Here is a 9498-nt window from a genome sequence, read left to right on the forward strand (position 1 = left end):
CTCCTCTGTGTTATCTCAAGTGGATGCTGTGTCAGTCCTGGGAACCCTAAGCAGTGATAACGCTGCCGGTCCTGATGACTGGAGAGCTGCTGTAGCATTAGAGCGAGCTGGGACAGGGATAGACGGAGGGGGGGGGCTTCTCAGGGTACGGGATGTGAGGTAAAGGCCGCCAGGGCTCAGTATCTCGGCACCAGGATTAACTGATATCGTCGGCAATACAAGCTCCTTCACTGCAGCTTGTTCTGGTCACAGATAGCTCAGGGACAGACAGTACAGATGCTTGATGCTATTTCCCACAAATATCTTTTGATAGCTAGAACATGTTCAGGGAGCATTTCAAGAGTCAGTAGATATTCAAGCCTCCCCACAACCACCTTTACTCAATTAAAGACAAAGGACCCCTGAGGATTAGAGATGATCAATTAAAAATGACTGTTTTGATTAAACTCTGACTTTAGACAGAATGGAAAGTGTAATAATTCTGTTTTCGTCACTTGTCTGTGAAGACATTGTCTTTCTTTACTGCCCTTTGTCACTTTTAACACTAATGTGGACAGAATATGGTCACATTGAAAAATACAGAATACACAATAGTTGAATTTAGAATGCATCACAGTGTGCATTTATCTATATTCTGTAGTTTTTCAGAGGAATGAGTATTGTGCATATGTATGTTACACATGCATAATACACATTCTAATATATACTGCATATATTTTATGCTATCACCACATTTATAATAGAATATTATGCACATTTCTTCATTTTAAACATATTTAGGAAATAGATAACTGACACAGTGAATGCATTTGAATATATATACTTATTATACATTTATTATTATGTTTTAACAGTTGGGTTCTTTTTGAGCTACAAAGTCATCTAAAGCTTTATTTACCCAGTGGATTGACAGGAGGTGTGTCTTCTGACTGACTGATATTTAGAAGATCCCTTCCTATAAAATACAACAGGGCTCTGGTTAGTGTCCTGTGACTGTCTCTATGGTGACTATACTGTGTTTGGACCAAATACGTTACCCACGCACCTACCACCCATTTTCCTCCCATCTTTAGCAGCATTCACGCAGACGAATGGAAGTCACAAATCTTCACAGCAGAGCCTCGGCCCATGAGGAGCCGCAGCCATAAATAACCTGTGAATGCATATCATCAGAAAACAGTCGGCAGTGTAACCACAAGCAGATGCACTGGGCTACTTGTCTCTCTCACTTTCGCTGGTGTCATGCTGCCCTGTCCTCTCAGGCCGCCCTGCATGTGGTCGCATTTTGCACCTTCTCAGCAGCTGGAGATATAAAAGAATTCCTCCACGCCGGATGATCTACTGCTCGATCTCCTACAAGAAATAAAGAACATCATCATTTGACATGAAGACACAGTTGAACGTGATGCTTCTCAGATGTGGGACAAGTCTGTTATTGATGAAGGACAAACTCAAATCTAATGTGATATTGACCACATGCTACTTAAAAGATAGTTCAACAACAGTAAGGTGCAGTATATCTCAATGAATATAATTTAATGATAGAACTAGAAACTAAAAATTGCTTACATGAAGAAAAAATAAGAGGGAACATTATATAAAATGCAATTTAAACATGAAATCTTCAGATTTACAGATTCATTTAATAAAATAACATGATTCATAACACTATAAACTTACATAAGCTTCATTTTCACCTTTCAATTATTTTCTGAAAAAAAAACAACTACCAAAGGTTTATAGTTCGACACTCTCCATGTTATTTCAGTAGAGTATGAATGTCAGTTTTCTTTTTTGTCATTTACAAGTGATCTACTGTAATGGTGCTGAGGAAGAGGTGGAACTCAGCAGTCCCGGCAAATGGGTGATACAGCTGCAGTTCTGCCTTTTCACCACAAGAGCACAGCATTGTGCCAAGGTTAGGTCTTAACTACAATTCCATTAAGTTAACATTTTACAAAAGTAAATGATTAACTTAATGGACAATAACATCATTTTTAGAGATGAACAATTAATTGAGCTGTATATCTTGTTTATTATGTACCAGATGTACTCGTCACTGACTGCAAATGAAGACATGACACAGAATATTGTCTTTTTCAAATGTGTATTATGACATTAGTTCATGTGTATAGACAAATTTTAGTACTCAAAATCCATTGAAGCAGATTATTCTGCCAAACATGTTTAAAAGAAGAAAATCCAGTGGATTGGATCCTTCTTTTAATTTCACTCTGTGACAAATACAGAGTTCAGTGAGTGATGAGGAGAGAAGATGAACATCTCAGGAAAATCTTTCCTCAGCTTTTCTTCTTCAATCCTCAAACATACAAGGCACCATGAAAAACTTGAGGGGGGATGGGAACAAATCTGGTCTTCATCATTCAGTCCCTCGTCGTGCCATTGATCAGCAGTCTCTCACAGGATCCCCCTCCTCTGTGATCGTCATCCTCACAGCCTCTTCTTCATCTTGCCCTTCTTCTGACCGCCCCGTCCGAACCCTGACTTCTTAACTTCTCCAGCCCACTGTTTGTTTTTGGAGCGGAGCTTCTTTAGCCCTCCGTTCTGCAGGAACTGTTGCTTCTGCGTTTTCTTGCGCTGCTTCAATATCTGCTCATGCGTCTTTAGCTCGGAGCTCACTCTGCGGCCTCCGGGCGTCATCTGTGGGCCCCTGGGGCTCTGGAAGTTAGGACCACCACGCCCACGGCCACGACCACGCCCACGACCACGACCTGACAGACAGATGACAAAGAAGAGAAAAGAAAAAACATGTCATCTCTACAGGTGATGCATTCAAAATGGCTGACTCATTTATTTGCTTTCAGGCAGAGACTTAAGCCCAAAATGTTTCTTACATCTTGTGAATAATGTTTAACACCGTTTTTCACCTGCAAATTTTGGTGTAGCAGATACATTACATGAGGAAACCAATACCAGTGTCATGACTGAATGTTAGTTTAGCTTCGCACAAAGACCAGATATAACAGGCAAAGACATAATGTAAGGCTATAGTCAGTTCCCATGTTTCCAGTCGCTGTGCTAAGCTAACCGGCAGCTGGCTGCAGCCTTTTATTTAGCAGACAGACGTCCAACCTCGTCCATCAGCTGTAATTTATCAGTTCTACAGTGTTTAAGTTGTGAATTCTACCTCCTCCTGGCCTCATCCCTGATGCTCCTCCTCCCGTTTCTCCAACTGAGCCAAATTCATCATCGACCTTGTATTTTTTCTTCCACTCCTCGTAACTGTCGTTTGGTTAAGGTCAGACAAACTCTCAACGATACGGCTAAATACTGTCAGACATGAGAGAGACTAGCAGCAGCGGTAACAGAGAAGTACAGAAAGACGTTTTGTTGGAAGGATACAAGTTCTTCTTGTTCTTCTTGTTCCTGATGACCTGGCCGCTATCTAGTTTGAGCTTCTTCTTCTGGTCCTCCCTTCCTGTGTCTCTCACGAAGCGCTTCCTCTTGCGATCCCTACCGACAGTGAGACAACGTTATGGTATGAAGTGAAAGAATCAGAAGTATTAAGATGTCAGAGAGAGGAGAAGGAGGAGAGATGGATTAAGGGTTAGTGATTCTCACCATTTCATTATATGTTTGTTCTTGTTTAGGTCTCCGTCATCTCCCATGAGGTCCAGGACGGCTGAGGAGGCCTGCTGCTCGAAAGCAGTGCCCTCTGCACCAAGACTTAACCTAAGACCACAGAGAGCAGGAGTCACAGTTAATATATTTCAATCATGTCTGATTTTACACCTATTTTAAAAAGAGCAATGTTTCCTCACCCTCTCTCAGAGTTGAAGTCTTTGGGTCTGTAGGGGATGTAATAGTCCTCGTCTTTACCCTTCTCACTGATTTTCTTGTTCTTTGGTTGTACGTCCTCACCGTCCTGCACGCGTTTTCTCTTTCCACCTACCACAGCAGAGAACACCTCCTGGTGGAGACACGAATAATTACATATATACCAAAAAAGAAAAACAATGGAGAGCTGTGTACAAAATGAGGATTTACAATAATTAACATAGAGAGGAAGTCTCTTATTAAAGTTTTGCATAAACCTTTTTCATCTGTTTTAAAACCCGTCTATGAGCTGAATTAATTGGTAAAATAATTATCAATACACCACTAATCGTTGTGTTCAAGCAATTGAAACTGCAAATTTTTCCAATTTGAGTGTGAAACCACATTAAATGACAATTCTTTAACTGGATGACCAACACGCTAGAAGAAAAATCTCATCTTTATATTTGACCACTTCTCACTTCTTATTCAACACATTTCTTGATGCTTGGTTTTGAATCTAAACGCCACAGAGGCATCAATACTTACGTTCAGAGTGCCCTCCTCATCCTCGCTAGCGTTGTGTGTGAAATCATCGTCGGCAGCGGTCGGTTTGACGGGCTGATGCAGGCGACTCTCTGCTGCAATGTCCTCTCTGCGTTTGCTGAATTTGTCCACCAGCCGCGTGTCCCTGGAGCGTTTGGCCCGCATCACCTCGCTGGCTTGTGTCTTACTGCTGGAGTTGATTTCAAAGATTGTCTGGATGAATAGAATTTGTTTTTTAGGTTTTATAACAGGTAAGCAGGGAATTAGACATTTACATTTGTACCAGCTGCAACTCACCGATTTGGATTTGTAGCTTTTGATGGCATCGACTATTTGAAGGTGCTCAAGTTCCATTTTCTCCATACCTGACCCTGAAACAAAATCAATTAAATGCTGTTACCAGCTCCCGTCTCAGCTTCATCATCACTGTTCATCCTCCTACAAACTGACCTAGTAATGGATGGATTGCCATGCTGGACAGATCTGTGTTTTTGACCCGTCTGATGGACTCTGGTGAGGGATTTGGTCGAGACTTGAGGTACTGCTTGTAGGCGTTCTCTGAGACACGAAACATGTTCTGCAGGTCCAGCGAGTTTTCATGAGACGTGACGAGATGGGCGCTTTCGTCGTCCAGGATGCTCTGAGGGACCCGACCGAACACACCGTCTACCTCTGGAGGAGGGGGGGGGATTTGAGCACCAGAATGTGATAAATAAAACGTTCTTTTACAATTTTGTGAACAGACACAGATTAATTCCTGGCAGGCAAAGCTTACCTTGTGTGTGTTCAGGTGTGGCAAACTGAACAGGCCGTCCGAGGAAGAGGTGAAGGTCGTAGACAAAAGGCATCTCGTCTGGACAAATCAAACTGTAGGTTCTGCCACTGCGGCCAGCACGTCCCACACGGCCTGATTGGAAAAGCAAGTGATTAATTAGTGTCATATCACTTCTTAAATTAACTGAATTAAAGTAGGGACATGAATTCAATGTATAAGCCACTCACCAACTCTGTGCAAGAAGAGCTTGGCCTTGGATGGGAAGTTGTAGTTGATGACATTGTCCAGCATGGGGATGTCTATACCACGAGCTGCAACGTCCGTCACAATTAGCACCATTGCTTTCCGATGCACAAATTTCCCGATGTTGATCTTCCTGGCAGTCTGATCGAGGGCGCTGTAGATGTAGGCACAGTCCAAACCTTCTGAAGTAAGCAGCTAAAGAGCAAAATAAAAACCAGTTAAACATTTTATCATAAAAGCTTAGTCATCTGAGTTATTCTGCTGTGTGCACCTCACCTCCTTGAGGTACTCGACGTGGTGTTTGGTGGCTGCAAAGACGACCGTCTGCTCGTGAATCTTCACCTGGTTTCTGAGAAGATGAAGCAGCATTGCCGGCTTATCGTCCATACGCAGATGGAAAAATGACAGCTGGTGAAAGACGGGAGAAATTAAAAACTGTGTGGAAGGGTAGGACAGATACCGAGTGATGATCACTATAAGTCTATGGAGCTATCTCGATTACATTTTACAGTTAATAAATACCACAAACAGGCTCATAGCACAATTTCTATGAAGTACCCCTATTTTATCTGAAATTAAAGGCATGATTCTATGGGTAGAACAATCCAGAATAATTAACACACTCATTTTTTCATGTTTAATAAGTCAAACTGTCTTTACCTTAATCTGGTCACTGAGTTTAGAATCCACATCCAAACGAATTAGCACTGGTTCTGTCAGTCCTGGAAAAAAGTGAATTTAGTTAGCCTGGACCTTATGCATCAATATGAAGATGAATCCAAGACAAACGATTTTAAATCCTCATCAATCACGACGGGTGCATGTAAAACCGAACTGACAATTAACAGGATGAAGAATGTAAACTCGATTTTACCGGCTCTGGCAAACTCCACCAGCAGTTTGGGCAGAGTGGCAGAGAACAGCAGGGTCTGTCTGGTGTCTGGCAGCCGGCGGATGATCTCCTGAAGCTGCTCTGCAAAACCCATTTCAAACAACCTGAGTGGAGGAGAAACACGGACACGTTAACAGATACAGAGAAATGAATCCAAGCTGTGTTATGAAAATATGTCAACTCTAAATGCACGGCTCCATTTCTCACCTGTCAGCTTCGTCAAACACCACGTACTCCACACTATGCAACTTCAGGTTCATCTCCATGATCACGTGCATGAGACGACCGGGGGTGCCGATGATTCTGTGGTAAAAGGACACAGATCAGGATTTCTGGGGATATAATGCATGGACTTTGGGGTAAACAACATTAACAAAGACAAAATACTCACATGTCGGGGTTTTCATGAAGGGCAGCAAACTGATCATCCATTCTGCGAAAGAGCACAGACGTTTACTGTCCACTCTTTAAAGATTGAAACAATAGACTAAAAGCACCGGGCAATGGATGAGTCACTTACCTGTCCCCACCGAGGATCAAGGCCGTCTTTAGTCCAGTGAACTTTCCCAGCTGCAACCCCACAACAAAGACAATGCACATTAATTCATTTGTCATCTAGGATTTGGTCATCAGCCGAGCCTGAGAACCAGACCGATCAGCAACTCATGTCTATGCTCTGTCACAGAGGGCTCGGCCCACCCTCCCATCCAGACCAATTTCCATCCATCTTGTAACTAGCTGGGCCGATCGCCACCATAGATAAGGCTGCATTTAAAATTGAAAACCCATTTGCAAATGGATCTGCTTTAATTCACATGCGAAACAAACATCAGACACAATGAACTCCTAATGAAACAAGCACAATAAGCAACTCGTCATTGAGCCTGACCTCCTTTGTGAACTTCATGGTCTGCAGGGCCAACTCTCTGGTGGGGGTCAGGATGAGGGCTCTGGCTCCTGTTTTAGCTTGAGGGACCTTCAGCTTCTCGAACATGGGAATCAAAAAGGCGGCTGTCTTACCGCTACCGGTCCTGGCCATGGCTACTATATCCTTGCCATCCAAAATCACTGGGACAGTCTGAGGTGAGGGAGAAAAAGGAATGGGCATTAAATAATCTCTCGCTAGCTGTAAAAAGTGTTTGATTAAGGAATCCTGAAGAGACGCTAACATACCTTTCTTTGGATGGGAGTTGGGACTTTGTAACCCTTCTTCATGACCCCTTTGTAGACGGGGTAACTGAGACCTGAAAACACATAATGTAGTAAAATTAAAGTAAATCAGACTTTACATAAACTGATTTCAGACATGAGCTCTGGAAAATGTCCAGACAATGTGGTCCAGACATTGTAGAATCTGAAGAATGCAGCAAGAGAATCTCCGGTCAGATGTGTTAACTACAACAACAACAACGTGAAAGTCTTGTTGACATCGTCAATGAGCCTATAATCGGCTGCATCCTCACACGGTCTCCCTCAGACAGTCTCAGGAATTTTAACGGGCTGACAGGAGAAAATCTAAAGACTCTCCAGAGCCTCTGACTCGTACATTTGCATTTTCACACACAGCCTTAACTTGACAACTTCAGGAGATCACCCAGAGTTCAGGGCATGTCTGAAAGCAACTATACACTTCCACCACTGTGAGAAACCAGTGGATGTGCGGGCCTGTGTGAAAACTCTCCACTGACTCTTACCCATGGACTGAAAGCCTCCAGACTTCTTCTTCTTCTTGTTTTGGGCTCTGACCAGCACCCTGGTGTCGGGCTCCACATCAGACAGACAGTCTGAGGAGGCGGGGAACCTCGGCAGCTTCTTCCCAGGCTGTGAGACAAAAGAAATAAGACAGATTTATGATATATATCATTAAAACAGGGGGCATCCGGATTTGAACCGGAGACCTCTTGATCTGCAGTCAAATGCTCTACCACTGAGCTATACCCCCATCTGACACCGCATCAGATCATATAACAAACAAACCTGATCTTTCTAATGATGATATAAAGTAGTAAAGGAAATAATATAAAGTAGCTTCTCTCATATGATAATCATGAGGGGCAGCTATTTCTCTAACTGTGTCTAAGTTCATCATCTTACAGAATCATCCTCTTTGATTTCAGCAGCCAGCTCGAAGTCTGCGTTGTCAGAGTCCGCGTCCATCTCTCTGTTGGACGTGTGTCTCTTCTTCTTCGTCAGCTTCTTCTTCCTCTGCGCCATGTTCAAGCTGTAAACTCCTTCAACCGTCGCTCGACAACTTTAATGTGCGGGCAGTGGAGTAAAGAACCACGGTGAGTAGCGTTTCAGCACGTCACAACACGGAGGTCGGACATGTTGGATGCACGTGTGAGAGGCTTCTTGCTTCCGTTTTGGTGCGAGGCTGCCGCGGTGTCGTCTGAAGCTCCGCACCGCCACCTGCTGCTCCGGAGTGGGGTTACATGGTTACGGTGGCCGAGAGGGATCAACGTACTGCAAATTAAAAAAAACATGCAAATTGAAATTAAGAAACCACTGCAGTCTATAAAAAACACATGCAAATTTAAGAAAACACATGAAAAGTAACAGAACAACTTCATCAATCTGACGACACATGCACTGCAAAAACCCACAATGCACTGCAAATTCCGAGAACGGAATTGTGTCCCTCCCCAGTTTTCCATACTGTGTAATTTGTATGACTGTATTTGACAACCTGGACCTGATGTTGTACAGCTGCATCTAAATGAGACTTCATTAGTCCTTCATTTCCACAGCAGTGTCTGTGATGATGAGATGTCACAGCACCACGCAGACTAAATGCTATATTTCTTTTTAGTGGACATTCATTCAGAATTTGTGTTACACATTATAATCATCTTCTCTCATTTGAAACAAACATCGAGCCAAACTTTTTTTAATCAATGCAAGTCAACAGCCAGCAAATGAAATAACCAGAATGGCCTTCAGTAAAGCGCATACCTCTGCCAACATGCCCAGCAGTCTCATAGCAGGCATCATACTTGTGTTTCCATGTGTACCTGGGCAGAGACTCATACCAGTGAGGATGTGTCTGAGGTAGGATAGCAGGCAGGATGGATCTGCATCCAGCCACTGCTGGAGGTATTTGGGCGAGGGAAGGAGATCATAGTTTGCTCCATGAAGGAAGCTGATTGAAATCATTCCCCTAAATATAATTATTCCTGAGGAAATCAGCAAAATGTCATTTTAAAAACCACATAAATTAACTCAATTACTTTGATTTTGTCTCCCTGACTTCTTTATGTATTAACTG

At 43.0% G+C, this 9498-nt stretch overlaps 1 protein-coding gene and 1 non-coding gene across 2 annotated transcripts; both read right to left on the minus strand.

The window, feature by feature from the left end:
- Positions 1-2090: 2090 nt before the first annotated feature.
- Positions 2091-8601, minus strand: ddx54 (DEAD (Asp-Glu-Ala-Asp) box polypeptide 54). The gene is made up of 20 exons (XM_020082035.2): positions 8328-8601; positions 7928-8054; positions 7407-7477; positions 7123-7311; positions 6754-6803; positions 6625-6666; positions 6441-6536; positions 6216-6337; positions 6002-6063; positions 5618-5749; positions 5326-5536; positions 5099-5230; positions 4774-4995; positions 4621-4694; positions 4327-4536; positions 3783-3931; positions 3583-3693; positions 3364-3474; positions 3149-3243; positions 2091-2732 (listed from the first exon to the last, which is right to left on the minus strand). The coding sequence occupies exons 1-20, from the start codon at positions 8445-8447 to the stop codon at positions 2452-2454; spliced, it is 2607 nt and encodes an 868-aa protein (XP_019937594.2). The 5' UTR covers positions 8448-8601; the 3' UTR covers positions 2091-2451.
- On the minus strand, positions 8104-8175 carry trnac-gca (transfer RNA cysteine (anticodon GCA)). The gene has a single exon. It is a non-coding gene; the product is annotated as a tRNA-Cys (tRNA).
- Positions 8602-9498: the final 897 nt, after the last annotated feature.

This window comes from Paralichthys olivaceus, chromosome 18, assembly GCF_024713975.1.
Source record: "Paralichthys olivaceus isolate ysfri-2021 chromosome 18, ASM2471397v2, whole genome shotgun sequence".
Lineage (NCBI taxonomy): Eukaryota > Metazoa > Chordata > Actinopteri > Pleuronectiformes > Paralichthyidae > Paralichthys > Paralichthys olivaceus.

Excerpts from the sequence above, each read along its gene's own strand:
- ddx54 (XM_020082035.2), bottom strand. The coding sequence starts at position 8,447 with ATGGCGCAGAGGAAGAAGAAGCTGACGAAGAAGAAGAGACACACGTCC. Across the intron at positions 6,537-6,624 it reads CTTCATGAAAACCCCGACAT|AATCATCGGCACCCCCGGTC; the intron begins GTGAGTATTTTG and ends CTTTTACCACAG. Across the intron at positions 4,537-4,620 it reads AAAGCTACAAATCCAAATCG|ACAATCTTTGAAATCAACTC; the intron begins GTGAGTTGCAGC and ends CTATTCATCCAG.